Source organism: Vicia villosa, linkage group LG4 (assembly GCF_029867415.1).
Source record: "Vicia villosa cultivar HV-30 ecotype Madison, WI linkage group LG4, Vvil1.0, whole genome shotgun sequence".
Taxonomy (NCBI): Eukaryota; Viridiplantae; Streptophyta; class Magnoliopsida; order Fabales; family Fabaceae; genus Vicia; species Vicia villosa.
In genome coordinates, this window is record NC_081183.1 from 27,710,444 (window position 1) to 27,727,697 (window position 17,254).

Below are 17,254 nucleotides of genomic sequence, written 5' to 3' on the forward strand. Positions count from 1 at the left end.
GTGCTCAAGATCTCAGGATCCCTTCATAGTGCTCACTACTTGTAGTACAAACCACTTATGGTCCGAACATTAAAGTCAAGGTTCGGTTTTGCAATCAAAGTTAAAGGGAGAAGGACTTGGAAATTCAAAAGTCATAAATGGAGGGAAATTTCATTCATTACTCAAAATACAAGCCAACATTACATCTCAAAAGAGTCAAATTCATAAATACAAAATTCAAGGGTGTAATTACAAAGCAGTACAAGAACAAAGTTGGGAAACTACAAGAAAACCCTTCATTTTTACAACATTTGACCAAATACTATGACTATTAAACAAGACTCGGTTTGACTCCTAAAAACTTGTTTCGCTTCTTCAAATCCAAGCATCACTCTTTATCTTCATCAAGTTCCAAGCATGGCCACTATGAAAGCTCTTTGCTCATGTTCATGGTACACATCAGATTCATATTTCCAGTGCTAATCACAGCATGCTGCAACATGTCACAAAGAAGATAAAGTTATCACTACTAGTGCAAATATATACAAAAACACAAATCCAGTCCAGAAAAATAACCAACCAAGTCTGGCTTCGTAAGACTTGTATCTCTTCAGCACCTTTAAATCAGCTCTTCTTCGTGTCGTCGCCATTAGAAGTTACTTCATAACACCAAGGCTTCCAAAGAAACTCCATCGAACCATGGCTTCACCAAACCTGCATAATCAAGAGATGCATCAGTTCACAATCCAAATTAGTTCAGACCTGCATAACCAATAAACCAACTAACAAACTTTCAAACCTATTGCCAGCTCACTAACTAACAAAAGGAGAGCTAACAGAAAAAACTGAACTAAAACAGAAACTCAACCATCTCTAACCTATAAAAATCTAACCTTTTTCAACAATCAGACCTCACAAAAATACTCATTAATATACATACCATACATCCATCAAGCAAACATACATGAAATCCAATCCATCCTGCATTAAAAGACCGAGTAAACCGGTTCAGAAAAAGATTCCAATTCTCTGCATTCAACATACAAAAAATCAGCCTTGCATACATGTACTTAAATACCATCCATACATACATACATACACATCACCAACACGTTCAAAACCAGCTGCATTTCTAACAGTTCAGCCCTGTTTCATTAACTACTTAACATTCAGTTTAACAGAATTCCCTAACTTATTAGCCAATTCATAACTAACTAATCTCTAGCATCTTTGTAACTAACTTTTTCTAATTCCCTAAACCAACTTGTAACCACCTTTTAACCCTTAACTAACTTTCAACAAACTCTGCTAACACTCATCAACCACCAATAACAGCATTATCACCAATTCCTAACAGTTTGTAACTGATTCCTAACAACCTAACAACCCTAACAGAATCATCTAACAGATCATAACAGAAAAGCAAAAGAGAGAAACACACCTATATATATGAGACTCTCTGAATCACATGGAAGTTCTTCTTCACATTCACCCATCATCTTTCAGGCTCCACCTCCATCAATCTATGCAAATCAGCATCATCCACTTCATTCAAATTCATCTCCCTCAAACTCATTCACTCTCCAATACTCTCTTCATCCTTCATCATTCTGACAATTCAATCTCTCTCTCGACCTCTTCAATCATCATCATCGCTGTTCACCATCATCAATAACCATTCAACGAACTCCTTCAATCACTGCATCTTCAAGAACAAACAATCAGTTCATACACCACTCGATAACAGTTCAGAGGAGAACTACAGAACGAAAAGGAAGAAGAAAGAATAGAAGAAGTGTGAATTAGAAGACAAGATCAAAAGATTAAGGCGCTCTTACTTGAATTTCTCATTACCGGCAACAATCCTTATCGCATCATCTTCATCTTCACGCAAGTTCATCATCATCCTCATGTATCAACAATCTTCTCCGCGTAGCCGTCTTGTTACCGAATCAATATCATCATTGCGATTCGTTCTTCGTCGCAACTAATCAACAGTAACATCGCGATTTCATCTGCAACAACAATGGTTACGAGACAATCTGAGATCAAGAAAAGGAAAACGGAGAATCTGAGGTGAACAAGAGAAACTAAATCGGAGTGATGAACGGAGATGAATCGAGGTAGAGAAGCTGAGAGCGAGAGAGTGAGACGTCGTATCGAATCGGAGAAGAGAGTTGGGCTCGAGAGATCAGCGATGCCGTCTCTGATTCTATGAAATCGAGAGAGATGAGAGGCTGAGCAAGAACGAGTGTACGGTGATAGGTGAGAGTATGTTGTTGTGCGCTGATTCACGGAGGAGAGGTAGCGGGTTCCGTCGCCGTCGCCGTCGTGAGAGGGAGGAAGGTTGAGTTCTGAAGAACTCCATCAGTCACACAGAGTAACCCTAACATTCCCATCCAATTATTCTTTATTTTTATTTTATTAATCATTTCTCTCTTTTAATTGATTTCCAGATTAATGTTAATTAGTGTTAATAATTAGGATTAAGGGAAAATCTGAGTGTTAATTAGCATTAACTGGGATTGGGTTTAACTTGTGGTATTTGGGCTAGGTCCGGTTTTGAATTCCTTGAATACGATCTGAACAAAAAACCTCAATGGGCTACCGAATTGCTTGTCACCCCCCTTAGGCCCATGAGCTTTTACTACAAAAATCTGAAGATAATTGTCCATGGATCACAAGTTGCTTGGGCTACCGAATTGCTTCCACACCCCCCTTAGCCCAATGCACATCTTTCATTTTTGTGCTGAATGTTTGAACAAAAAAACAATATAGATGGGCCAACATCCATGGGCCCTACGCCTGTTTCTAATCTCACCACTATTTTCAACATTACACCCCCCTGTTTCTTTTCTTAATTACTAGAATTTAGGTTTTCTTAGACTTTTTTCTATTTTTCTTTTAGGTGATAAATACTAATTTTTTCTACTATCCTTTTTAGGCTTCGATACTAATTTTGACATAAAAAAAATGTTCATAAAAAAACATTATTTTTAGGTTTATTGTTTTAGTCTCTTTTTGCTTGATTTAGAGTTCATTTCTCTTTCATAAAAATCAACAAAAAAAAATAGTAGTATTTTTAGGTTAACTTTGTACTAATACTTGAATTGCTTCTCTTTATGCTTTTGTATCATTTTCATGCTATGTTGTTAATATCATTTTTATTTTAATGCTCCTTTTAGAATTTAGTCACCATGTTAACATTAGGACTTAGACTTGTATAGACAACTTAGACTAGAATTTAGAGATAGTTCCCTTCTTTCATTCTTTTTCCTTTCAACTTTTAAAATACTTAATAAAAACCGATGAAGATCATACCGTTGCTATATTTCATGGTAGGAAAGAAATGATTGAGGCGTAGGCCTCGATGTATGTTCTTTCCTACTTAGCGGAGAAGAAATGGTTGAGGTGTGAAGCCTCGATGTATTTCTTAACCGTTATTTAGAGAAACGATTGTGGCGTAGGCCTCGATGTGCATTCTCTAAATATTCACAAAGGAACTCCTTTTTCATTTCTACTAAACGGAAAAGAAAGGATTGGAATGTAGATTTCGATGTATTTCTTATCCGTCATTTAGAGAATCGATTGTGGTGTAGGCCTCGATGTGCTTTCTCTAAATATTCAAAAAACAAACAAACTCTTTTTGGTATGATCTAAGTCACAAGTTAAAATCCTCATAAAAAACACCAATCAAAAACACTTCAAAAAACACTAATAAATGGTCAGATTTAAAGCAAAAGTAAGGAAGTGATGCGAGACCTTGTAGTGGGTTCTCGTCATCATGGAATTACCCTAAAAGACACAAACCAATCTCTCTTTTTCTTCTTTCTAAGGGCAAGTTATCTCCGCTCCATTGCATCCTAGGCTGTCCCCTTGTGCAAGAGCGTGAGCGTTAACGCCGCCCAACTAAAAAACACAAAAACAAACAGAAAATCTTTAGCCGAGCTACGGTAACTCTGATTCCTGAAAAAGATACGTAGGCAGCGGGGTAGGGCCCGTGCGAGTACAATTCTTTCTTTTCCCTACATTTTGCATTCATTTCGCATTTAGACATAGACATAGTTATACACCCATTAGATAGAAACAGACATAGGTGGATACCACCGAGTACGATGGGCGCGAGGGGTGCTAGCACCTTCCCCTCGCGTAACCGACTCCCGTACCTAGATTCTCTGGTCGCAAGACCCTGTTCTTATCCTTTGTTAGGTTTTCTGATATTCCTTTCCCTTATGGGATAAATATATTGGTGGCGACTCTGTTCTTTTTTCGCGAGCGTGCGACAGCTGGCGACTCTGCTGGGGATGTGATAGACCTGTGCTGGTCCATTCTTAGCAAGTCGATCCTAGCTTGTGTTTGTTTTCTTTTCTTTGGGTGTTTATTTATTGCTTTATTGCTTTATTACTTTATTGCTTTATTGCTTTATTTCTTTATGCATCGCATTTTATTTTCATATACTATGATTATTATTCTGCTGTCTGTTGGGATGGGATGTTTCTATGAGGTAAAAGGCCCAATACCCAGGCCAGAGTTGACACGTAGGATACCTAGGATAGAGTGGATAGTCATGACGCCGATGAGATGTCAGGTCTTGTCTAGTGCGATCATGAGACCCACGCCCAGTCGAGGTCCAAATGGGGTATCATTGTTGGCATGTAGATGCAACAACATTGGTGCCTCAGGAGGACTGATAACGCTGGTTGCCATTTTGACCTACCCTGACCTAGACTACACCCGTGAGTGGGGAGGGATATACATGACAGGTACCGTTGGTGACTATTTGGTTCTGTTGGTGACTATTTGGTGTTGTTGTTGACTATTTGGTCCTATTGATGATTATGGTTCTTCTGGTTCTCTGATCTATGTCGGACCTTTGATCCTATGATATCTTCTTGCTCAGAATTATTGTCTTGGTCCCTCTATATCGTGGGGACCCAATCTGCATCATTTTCATCATAGCATGTTTAAATTTCAAAAAAAAAAAGAAAGAAAAAAAAAGAAGAAAAAAAAAGAAAGAAAAGAAAAAGTTAATTCTCATTTGCATGTCATTTTTCAGGGTATCCAGAAAATATCAATCTCTGTCAAGAATGGATAACAACGTGACCGTCAATCAAGGAGCTACAAGGCGCACACACACTTATACTTTCCATCGCGAGGGTATGGTTCAATTGGGACAATTGGGTGAATTGGTCACTGGTCATAATGAAACAGTGTTCAGTGACAATTATGGCAACATATTATCTCTTCTGTACTCGCGTGTCGACGAATGGGCCTTATCTACTCTTCTTCAGTTCTACGACCCAGACATCCGTTGTTTCACATTTTCAGATTATCAGCTAGCTCCCACTCTCGAAGAGTACTCTTACCTCCTCAACATCAAGATTCAACACAGAGTGCCTTTTGTTTGTGTCCCAGAGAAACCTAGGTTGGATTACATTGCCAACGCTCTTTATTTGAGCTTGGGAGATGTTCATGATAACTGGAAGAAGAATGGTGATACTCATGGCTTCTACATGAGTTTCCTGGTTGAAAAAGCTCAAGAGTTTGCTGACAAAGGAATATGGGAGGCTTTCAATGCTATTTTGGCCGCTCTGATCTATGGAATTGTGATGTTTCCCAACATTCACAAGTTCGTTGATTTGGCTGCTATATGTCTGTTTATGGACAAGAATCCGATACCCACCCTATTGGCTGACACGTATTATTCCATTCACTCTCGGCATGGTAAAAGGGGGGCTATTCGAGGTTGCTTGCCGCTGTTATATAAATGGTTCAAATCTCACTTGCCTGCTAGTGGTCCGTTTGTTACCTCTACTCAGAAATGGTCTCAGAGAATCATGGGACTTACTGCAAACGATATCGTATGGTATCAATTCCGAACAGGCATATCTGAAGTCATTATTAGGTGCGGAAACTTTGGTAACGTCCCACTCATTGGGACAAGAGGATGTATTAACTACAACCCAGTTCTAGCTCTTCGTCAGTTGGGCTATACCATGAAAAGTGGGCCTTCGGATAGGGAAATTTACCAATCCGTGTACTTTGAAAAGGGAGCTGACCCTGTAGCGCTTGAGTAAATCAGGAAAGCCTGGAATAACATTCATATAGGTGAGAGATCCACTCTGGGAGCCAAGAATGCCATTGCTATGGAGCCCTATATCGATTGGGTTAAGGAGAGGGTCAAGACGCTTTTGTTACCATTCCCGGAAGTTCCTCTCTTGTATGCACAACCTCCGAAGATATCAGAAACTATGGTATCAAGGGAACGTTTTGACCAGGTCCGCGTCGCCAATTTGAGACTGAAAGAGAAAGATAGGGATATGGATTTGAAGCGCTATTTCCTTAAACAGACAAAGAATGAACTGGCCCGTGAACTTAAAACTCTCAAAGGAGAGTCTTCTCAAGCCAAGAAGAGGGTTAGAACTGAAAAGGACGGAAAAGCTGTTGCTGCTCCTACTGAAGATCCTCAAAAGGTTATAGAAAAGGCTATAAAGGAAGAAAAAGAGAAGCTCAGACGAGAGTACCAAGAAGACCTGAAAGCCCACAAGCTCCGACTGGAGAAAGAAACCAAATATGAGTTGAGAACCATGAAGAAGAAACTGGAAGAAGAGACCACTCAGAGAATAGCAGTTGAGACCCAACTGAAAGGAAGTCACCTCCGCACCGCCCGACTAGCTGAAGAGAATGTCAAGCTCAGAGATCAAATTATGAGTGAAGCAAATGCACTTGAGAAGACCTATATCCCAGAATGCAAAGGGTGTGACGAACTTAGGGATTGCTGCAAGAATCTAGACACACAGTTATTCCGAAAAGATGAAGTGATCCAAAGCCTTGTCAAAGGAAGAGATCGGGAGACGACTAAGAAGCTATTTGACGAAACAAAGAAGTGGAGTGACGCCCATTTCAGACAAGGAGGGCCTTTGTTCTACATTGAGATGAATTGATAATTGAATTTGTTTGTAGATCACCACCAGATTTGTTGGATGGGGTCTCTTTTGCTCTTTATATTGAAACATTGTTATTTGTGTTTGAACCTACTCGCCTTAGGGGGCTATTATGAATGAAATGAATTGCTTTCCGTTTTCACTTGATATCTCTCTCGTCACGTTGTTATTTGTTCTTGACTATCAATCTTACTTTGGATACCCTGAAAATGACACAACACATCATATGCACACATGCACACATACATTCACATTGTCACATTGCATTTTTCAGGTTATTATACAAGACACTAATTGGGGTCCCTTACAATCCAGATTTCTTTTCCGACGACGAAGCTGACTTTCTTACATCCTTACCGCACCAGGAGCAACGAGAGAATCATGGATCAGTTTGAACAGAATCAGGCTGCCCTCCGTAGGGATATGGATGTTATGGGGGAAAGAATGACCCAACTTATGGAGACTCTCCATGTCGTTGTCCAAGGACAAGAGGAGCTCAGAAAGAGCGTCGCTGGATTGATCAAAGATACTCCTACTAACTCTGCTGATGGGGGAGTAAAAACTAAGGAGATTCCTGTTGAGGGTATAGCAAAGGTAGTGGATGACCACCATGAGGTTATTGATCTTGAACATGATCTTACTGCTGAGTTGACCGAGACTGCTAAGATGTACCAAGCTCTCGAAGAACGCCTTAAGGCCGTTGAGGTTGCTAAAACTTCGAGTTTCGATACCGCTGCCCTGAGCTTGGTACCTGGAATTGTTATTCCACCGAAGTTCAAGGTGCCAGATTTTGATAAGTACAAGGGAGTTACTTGCCCAGAAACTCACATTCGTTCTTACTGTCGTAAGATGGCCGCTCACGCCGAGAACGAACCTCTGCTTATGCATTTCTTCCAGGACAGTCTCACAGGAGCTCCGTTGGAGTGGTATATGAAACTTGAGAGGGCCAATGTCAGTACTTGGGGAGGACTTGTTGATGCCTTTTTGAAAAAATACCACTACAATACTGCTATGGCTCCTAGCTGTGCCCAACTGCAAAATATGTCACAAAAGTCTGAAGAATCTTTCAAAGAATATGCCCAGAGGTGGCGTGAACTTGCTGCTCGAGTTCAACCTCCTCTTCTTGACCGAGAATTGATTGATCTGTTTATGGGTACTCTGAAAGGGCCGTACCTTCAACACGTGGTTAGTAATACTTCTCCGTCCTTCTCAGATGTGGTTATCATTGGTGAACGGGTTGAGAACTGTGTAAAAGCTGGTACCATTCAAGGTGTTACTAATCCTAGCAACTCAAGTGGTAATGGTAAGAAGCCGTATTCTGGGTTTGTGAAGAAGAAAGAAGGTGAAACCAGTACTGCTTCAGTAGACCAAGGTCGAACTCCAATATACTCTGCTGTTCCACCTCCTTACTACCCGATGCCATATGCTGTTCCTAATCCGTATGCCCCTCAGGCATACGCTGCTGCATTTCCACAACCATGGATGGCACCCCAACAGCCTTTCGTACCACAACCACAAGTTGTTGCTCCTCAGAATCGTCAACAGAATCCTAGGCCTCAAGGTCAAAGAGCTCCACAAAGGCAGAGGTACCCTGATAGGCGTATAGATCCAATCCCGATGCCATATGCCCAGCTCCTTCCCCAATTACTTGCTGGTCAGTTGGTGCAACTCCGTGAAATGGGCCCCCCGCCTAGTCCTCTTCCTCCAGGATATGATGCTAATGCTCGCTGTGAATTCCACTCAGGCGCTCCAGGCCATACGATTGAAAAATGTAAAGCATTAAAATACAAAGTCCAGGATCTTCTCGATGACAAGCTCATCTCGTTCACTCCTACTGGTCCTAATGTGCAGAATAATCCTATGCCTCCTCATGCTGGTGCGACCAATGCTATTGAGTTATGTGATGATCAGATTCTAGTAAGTGATGTTAATGAGGTATGGATGCCGCTAGCAGTTGTAAGAGAATATCTTATGCAGCAAAAGGTTTTGTGTGAACTACATGATTACTGTTTGCAATGTTCTTCTAACCCTGAGGAATGCACTAGGTTGAAAGAAGAAATCCAGAAACTAATGGATGAAGGTGTTCTTAGAGTGGAAAGGGTCGTTCCTGTCGAAGATGTGGCTACTCTAGAGATACCTTACTATCCTGTTGAGGTGTCAAAGAATCAGAGTACTCCTTTGGTCATTCGTGCTCCGAGTACTCCCTTGGTCATTCAGGCTCCGAGGACTCCGTTGGTTATCCAGGTTCCAAATGCTCCTTCGACTCCTCCAACCTCGTCCCTTGTTCCTTCCCCTGTGAATGATTCTAAGGCTGTCCCTTGGAGCTATAACGCCGTGTATATTCGAGGGAAGAAATATGATTGTCCTCCAGTGGGTAATTCGAGCATCACTAATATTACTGGCACTAGTGGCATTACCCGTAGTGGTCGGATCTTTGCTGCCCCTCCTCCACTTCCTAAAGAGACCAATAAAGAAGCTAGTACACAAGCAAAAGGAAAGCAAGTTGCTGTTGATCCTCCTGTAACACGTAATGCACAAGATGCCGAGCAACTCTTGAAGATCATTAAGAAAAGTGATTACAAAGTGATTGATCAACTTGACCAAACTCAAGCTAAAATCTCCATCTTGTCCCTTTTGGTGCACTCAGAAGCTCACCGTGATGCTCTTATGAAAGTTCTGGCTTCCGCTCACGTAACTCAAGACATTACTGTGCCTCAGTTTGAAGGGGTTGTGACCAACATTGCTGCTGGTAATTGTTTGGGTTTTTCTGATGATGAACTTCCACCTGAGGGTAGGGCACACAATAAAGCGTTGCATATCTCTGTCAAGTGTCTTGATGCTGTGTTGTCTCGAGTTCTAATTGATACAGGTTCTTCTCTTAACGTGATGCCCAAGGCCACTTTGTTTAAGTTGAGTATGGATGGGATTATGATGAGACCGTGCACTATGAGTGTTAGAGCATTTGATGGTTCTAGAAGGTCCGTAGAAGGAGAAATTGATCTGCCAGTCTTGATTGGTCCTCACATGTTCTACATTGCCTTCTACGTTATGGATATAAACCCTTCGTACACTTGCCTCTTGGGTCGTCCTTGGATTCATGCTGCTGGAGCTGTGACATCTACTCTCCATCAGTGTTTGAAATTTGTTGTGAACGACAAGATTGTTGTGATCACTGGTGAAGAGGATTTGATAGTCAATAATCTGGCATCATACCGTTATGTTGAAGTGGAAGGAGAGATACAAGAGACACCTTTTCAGGCCTTAGAGATTGTGTCGGTTGATAAACTCCCTGTGGTTGAGAATAAGAGGGAACTCGGAGCACCCCTCTCGTCTTTAAATGATGCTAAGGCCTTCTTAGAAGCTGGTACTCCCCATAGTGCCTGGGGCAAGCTGATTGATGTTCGTGAGAAGCGAGACAAGTATGGCCTTGGGTATCAACCATCTTCTTCTACTCAGCTCAGCATAATTCCTGGAAAGAAGGTGATTCCCCCGATTTCTCAAGTGTTCGTCAGTGCAAGCACCAGTTCTGGAAGTCAGGTTCTCGCCGTGGATGATGATGATGATGAAGAAGATCTCTCCAGATTCATTTGCCATGCTGCGCCTGGACAGGGGCTCAACAATTGGGCTATCTTGGACATCCCCAGAGTCACTTTTATGGAGATGTAATTTTCTTGTTTCGATAAGTCATATGCTTCGCCCTAAGCATTTTGACCATTTGTACAAAGAAGGGCCCCCATGTTGTTTCAATTTGTTTAATATCGAATGAAAATCATATCTTCGCATGCAATTACTGTTCCATTCCTTTCATTTATGTTTTTACTAAAAAAAAAAACTTTTTCAAAAATGGCAAAGCTTTTCTTTTCTCTTTTCTTTTTACGTGTTGCATTCTAAGGCATAAATCATCCATCGTGCAGATCTGGCTCGAATTCCATCAAAAATGATAATGTTACAGTTCCACGTCTTAATATCCTTGAGAATCCAATTGACCAAGCTGATGAGGATAGTGGGGAAGATTGTGAAGTCCCCGAGGAATTGGCAAGACTTTTGAGACAAGAAGAGAAATCTATTCAGCCACATCAGGAAGCCATAGAAATCATCAACCTCGGTACAGAAGAAGCAAAGAGAGAAGTCAAGATAGGTGCCGCTTTGCAAAGTGATGTGAAGAGAAGGTTGATTGAGCTGCTTCGAGAGTATGTTGACATCTTCGCCTGGTCATACGAGGACATGCCTGGTTTAGACACGGATATAGTTATGCACAGGTTACCGCTCAAACCAGAATGTCCGCCTGTAAAGCAGAAACCACGAAGAACTCGACCTGATATGGCTTTGAAAATCAAGGAAGAAGTTGAAAAACAGTTGAAGGCTGGTTTCTTATCTGTGTGTGAGTATCCTCCTTGGATTGCAAACATAGTACCCGTTCCTAAGAAGGACGGAAAGGTACGCATGTGTGTTGACTACCGAGATTTGAATAGGGCAAGTCCGAAGGATGATTTCCCTCTGCCTCATATTGATGTGCTAGTCGACAACACTGCTCAGTATTCGGTATTCTCCTTCATGGATGGTTTTTCTGGTTATAATCAGATAAAAATGGCTCCTGAAGATATGACCAAGACTACCTTTACTACTCCGTGGGGTACGTATTGTTATAAGGTGATGCCTTTTGGTCTTAAGAATGCTGGTGCAACATATCAACGTGCGATGGTGACCCTTTTCCACGATATGATCCATAAAGAGATTGAGGTGTACGTCGACGATATGATTGCAAAATCCCAAACTGAGGAGGAACACTTGGTATATCTTGAGAAACTGTTTGCCCGTTTGCGTAAATTCAAGTTGAGGCTTAATCCGAACAAGTGCACTTTTGGAGTACGATCTGGAAAATTACTTGGATTCATTGTGAGCCAACGAGGGATTGAGGTCGACCCTGATAAGGTAAGAGCAATACAGAACATGCCAGCGCCAAAGAATGAAAAAGAAGTTCGAGGGTTTCTTGGGAGGTTGAATTACATAGCCAGGTTCATTTCTCACCTCACTGATACTTGTGAACCCATCTTTAAGCTGCTGCGCAAAAATCAAGATATCCGATGGGATGATCATTGTCAGGAAGCCTTTGAAAAGATTAAACAGTACCTCCAAGAGCCACCAATTCTCATGCCTCCGGTTCCTGGGAGGCCGCTTCTTATGTACTTAACTGTGCTTGAAGGATCTATGGGGTGTGTGCTGGGCCAACATGACGAGTCTGGTCGAAAAGAGTGCGCCATTTATTACCTGAGCAAAAAGTTTACCGATTGTGAATCCCGCTACTCACTACTCGAGAAAACTTGCTGTGCTTTGGTATGGGCTGCTCGCCGACTGAGGCAGTATATGTTGACTCACACTACTCTATTGATCTCCAAAATGGACCCGATAAAGTACATCTTTGAAAAACCGGCTCTCACAGGAAGACTAGCCCGATGGCAAATGCTTTTATCAGAATATGACATCCAGTATGTCACACAGAAGGCCATCAAAGGAAGTGTCCTTGCAGATCATCTTGCTCATCAGCCATTAGAAGAGTATCAGTCGATGAAGTTCGACTTTCCTGATGAAGATATCATGAAATTAGATGATAGAGAAGGACCCGAACCAGGAGAGCGATGGACTCTCACGTTCGATGGTGCATCAAATGCTATGGGCCATGGTATTGGGGCAGTTTTGACTTCTCCTCGTCAAACTCACATCCCTTTCACAGCTAGAATATGCTTTGATTGCACAAACAATGTCGCAGAATACGAAGCTTGCATAATGGGCCTCGAAGCAGCCATTGATATGAGGATCAAGATCCTTGAGGTTTACGGGGATTCTGCTTTGGTCATACATCAAGTAAGGGGTGATTGGGAGACACGACACCCCAATTTAGTTCCTTATAAGGACTATATCTTGGAGCTGCTTCCCGCTTTTGAGGAAATCACTTTCAATCACATTCCCCGAGAGGAGAATCAATTGGCAGATGCTCTGGCTACTTTGGAGGCTATGTTCAGAGTTAGCTCCCCTAAGGAAGTACCAGACATAACGATCCTCCGTTACAAAGAGCCTGCCCATGCATTCCCTGCTCATTGTCTCACTACCGAAGATGTGTATGATGAAAAGCCATGGTATTACGACATCAAGAGGTACGTTGAGAAGCAAGAGTATCCCGAAGATGCTACGATTGGTGATAAGCGAACGCTTCGAAGGTTAGCATCCAAATTCTTCTTGTCAGGAGACGTCCTGTACAAAAGAAACTATGATTCAGTTTTGCTCAGATGCGTGGATAGACACGAAGCAGAATTGATCATGCGGGAAATTCATGAAGGATCTTTTGGAACTCATTCCAGTGGACATTCTATGGCCAAAAAGATCTTGCGAGCAGGATATTATTGGATGACGATTGAAAGTGATTGTTATGTGTATGTGAAGAAATGTCACAAATGTCAAGTGTATGCTGACAGAATTCATGTTCCTCCGACTCCTCTGAATGTCCTGACATCGCCTTGGCCCTTTGCTATGTGGGGCATAGACATGATTGGGCGGATAGAGCCACAAGCTTCAAATGGACACAGATTTATTCTTGTTGCTATCGACTACTTCACCAAATGGGTTGAAGCTGCTTCTTACAAGAACGTAACCAAGCAAGTCGTTACTCGCTTCATCAAGAAGGAGATCATATGCCGATATGGGGTTCCAAACAAGATCATCACTGATAATGGGTCCAATCTTAATAACAAGATGATGGCGGAGTTGTGCGAAGAGTTCAAGATTGAACATCACAATTCATCACCCTATCGGCCAAAGATGAATGGCGCGGTCGAAGCTGCTAACAAGAATATAAAGAAGATTGTCCAGAAGATGGTTAGAACGTATAAAGATTGGCATGAGATGTTGCCATTTGCTTTGCATGGCTATAGAACTTCGGTTCGTACTTCAACTGGGGCAACTCCCTTCTCTCTTGTCTACGGTATGGAGGCCGTACTACCTGTCGAAGTGGAAATTCCTTCGTTGAGAGTCTTGATGGACGCCAAACTCGATGAAACAGAATGGGTTCAAACGAGGCTTGATCATCTCAATCTAATTGAGGAGAAACGCTTATCTGCTATCTGCCATGGCCAGCTGTATCAAAAGAGGATCAAGAAAGCGTATGACAAGAAGATTCGGCCTCGAGAATTCCACACGGGTGACCTAGTCGTAAGGAAGATCTTGCCAATTCACACTGATCCAAGGGGCAAATGGACTCCCAACTATGAGGGACCATACATTGTGAAGAAAGCATTTTCAGGTGGTGCTTTAATTCTGACAAAGATGGATGGGGAAGACGTTCCGCTTCCAGTCAATTCAGACTCAGTCAAAAAATACTACGCATAAAAGACCCGCTAGGTCGATGATCCGCTGTCGCACGCGGGTCAAAAACGAGTTAATTGTAAAACTGTAGTAACGACGGTAACGGTAACTCGAGTATCGTATCACAAGGATTCTCGTTGATTATTAACCAAAGGTAAATCGATTTAGGGGGGGTTTGGTTTGGTCGAAAAAAAATGATTATCAAAAGCAATTATCGAAATAAGCTGTTTTGTGAAATAAGTGATTATGGGATAAGTTAATCTACCGATCCAGTTCCTACCAATCATCGATTCTTACAAGATCACTATCCTAAGCGGATTCCAATCCCGTTCGATTACAATATAATTGACAAGCGCAACAATATTATATGAATTATATTACCCGTTTGCCGAATTAAGCATTCGGTTAAACATACAGCGGATTAACGATTAAGCATACGGTAAAACGCGAATAAATTGGGAACATAGATCAATCGAACCAAACAATCTACTCTATGAATAATCAGACTAAGCAAATGATAAACATACAGTCGAATTGAAGGAATAGGAATTCAGCAAAATTATATTAATCTCATAGTAAATTGGAACCTGAATACGGCAGATTAACCAAAAGTGATTAGTTCGCCATGGATGGTTCGTACAAGCTTCAAGAATTTCGTGAATAGTGAATAGAATGAACAGTGTCGCGCTGCTACCCTAAGGGGAGAGAGAACGACCCGTTTTACAATCCAACTGGGTCAAAAATACGACCCAGGCCCAAAACTAATTGACCCGAAACTAAATTAAAAACTAGTGCTGAAACTTCAACGAGATTTCTGGCCCTGCTACAGTCCGATTCTGACTTCGACTCCAACATAAGAAATGTAGCTCTTTCTCTTAGCTTTCCGTCGATTATTAGAACGCCTCAATCGGACTCCCAGAACTCCAGTTATGATCGTTTCCGTGCAGACTGTTATTGCTGAAAAATTAATACGAAAAACAAATAAGTGCAAAAATAAAATAAAATATAAAAACATATTAAAACATAAAAATAAATAAGACAAACCGAAGAAATGCTTGAGTACAAACATGGAAGAACGTGCATTAAAATGCACTGATCAAATTCCCCCACACTTGAACTTTTGCACTCCGAGCAAAATGAAAAGAAAGCAGAAAAACATCAACAGTTACTCATCCTAGGCTACAGATCTTCTTCGGGTGAGTTTGCATCGACAGGTACTAATCTTGCACACTAAGGACATCGTAAGAACACTAACCACAAATATGCAGACATAAGGCTCCTAAACACACAAACCAATTCAAATCATATTATTATACCATAGCCTAACTTACTCATACTTTTTGCTCTTTTTCATTCAGGCGCAATCACATTAAGCCCGTTATCTCCACACACTTATAGAAGGACAACCGGTTAGTGACTCTGATCCTTTTGCACGGGGTTCCGGTACTTGCGTGGCATAACCCTTTGCTTACTCAGATGTAGTTGCGGGGGATCGGACCGTAATCCTCCCTACCAAGTTCAGCACCAGAAACCGCTGAACCAACTAACAAAGAGTTTTGAAAACTTTTTTTTTTTTAAAGATTACACAACCGTTGGGTTAAGTGACCGGGTGAGGATCACCAAACTTAGAAGGTGTATTACCTTTTTCTTTTCTCTTTTTTTTTCTTTTCTTTTCGGAACATTCACTTATATTCATCGGCTTCCTGCGTAAAGTGTGTGAGAGATGGTGCCGACTGCTGAAATAAACTACTCAAGAGCTGTCAAAGAATGAGAAATTAAGGCTAAAACATAATAACAAATTCAAATCAATTTCCGTATGCAGGAGACTTACGGTGTTAGAACGATACCGATCTTGTGAATTTTTCCCAAGTCTCCGCAAACCTGACTCAAATCAGTGTGTAGCCTAAAACTTTCAAGAAGATGCATTTTTTATTGAAATTAAACAAAATACTAACACACAAAAAACAAATAAAACACACAATTTCCTCCCCCACACTTAAACTAAGCATTGTCCTCAATGAAAAGACATTACTAATAAAGTAGAGAGAAGGAAAGAAGGACTCCCTGATCAAGTTGCAGTGTAGTCAGGTGCTTCTAAAGAAAGCTCCTCTATGTTGACATTTTCAGGCACCGAACTTTCATGGAATAACTTCAGCCGCTGCCCGTTAACCTTGAAGACTTTGTCAGTACCTGCACTTTTTATTTCTACTGCACCATGAGGGAAAACATTAGTAACAACAAAGGGGCCAATCCATTTGGATCGAAGTTTCCCAGCCATAAGCTTAAGGCGGGAGTTAAACAGTAAAACCTGTTGGCCCACAGAAAATTCCTTCCTAGAAATCATTTTATCATGGAAGTGCTTAGTTTTTTCTTTATAAATCCTAGAGCTCTCATAAGCCTCTAATCTAAGCTCTTCCATCTGTTGCAATTGGAGTTTTCTTTCAATACCTGCTTGTTGCATCTCCAAATTACAACTCTTCACCGCCCAAAAAGCACGGTGTTCTATCTCAACAGGAAGATGACACGCCTTACCAAAAACAAGTCGATAAGGAGACATCCCAATGGGTGTCTTGAAAGCTGTCCTTTGAGCCCAAAGTGCGTCTTCTAGACGACGGCTCCAGTCTTTCCTGTTTGGCTGCACCATTTTCTCTAAAACCTGTTTGATCTCCCTGTTGGAGATCTCAGCTTGCCCATTAGTCTGTGGGTGATATGCAGTAGAGACTCTGTGCACAACTCCATACTTTCGGAGTAAGGCTTCCATGGTGCGGTTACAGAAATGAGTGCCTTGGTCACTTATGATAGCTCGCGGTATTCCAAACCTGCAAAAGATATTAGACCTGACAAACTCTGCAACAACTTTAGAATCATTAGTCCTAGTGGGGATAGCTTCCACCCACTTTGAAACATAATCAACAGCAAGTAAAATGTAAAGGAAACCAAATGATACAGGAAAAGGACCCATGAAATCAATTCCC

At 41.4% G+C, this 17,254-nt stretch overlaps 1 protein-coding gene and 1 long non-coding RNA gene across 2 annotated transcripts; one reads left to right on the plus strand and one right to left on the minus strand.

The window, feature by feature from the left end:
* Window positions 1-204: 204 nt before the first annotated feature.
* On the minus strand, window positions 205-695 carry LOC131598996 (uncharacterized). The gene is made up of 2 exons (XR_009282483.1): window positions 560-695; window positions 205-472 (listed from the first exon to the last, which is right to left on the minus strand). It is a non-coding gene; the product is annotated as an uncharacterized LOC131598996 (long non-coding RNA).
* Window positions 696-5,066: 4,371 nt separating this feature from the next.
* On the plus strand, window positions 5,067-6,056 carry LOC131596942 (uncharacterized). Its single transcript, XM_058869672.1, has one exon. The coding sequence runs from the start codon at window positions 5,067-5,069 to the stop codon at window positions 6,054-6,056; it is 990 nt and encodes a 329-aa protein (XP_058725655.1).
* The last annotated feature ends 11,198 nt before the right edge of the window (window positions 6,057-17,254 follow it).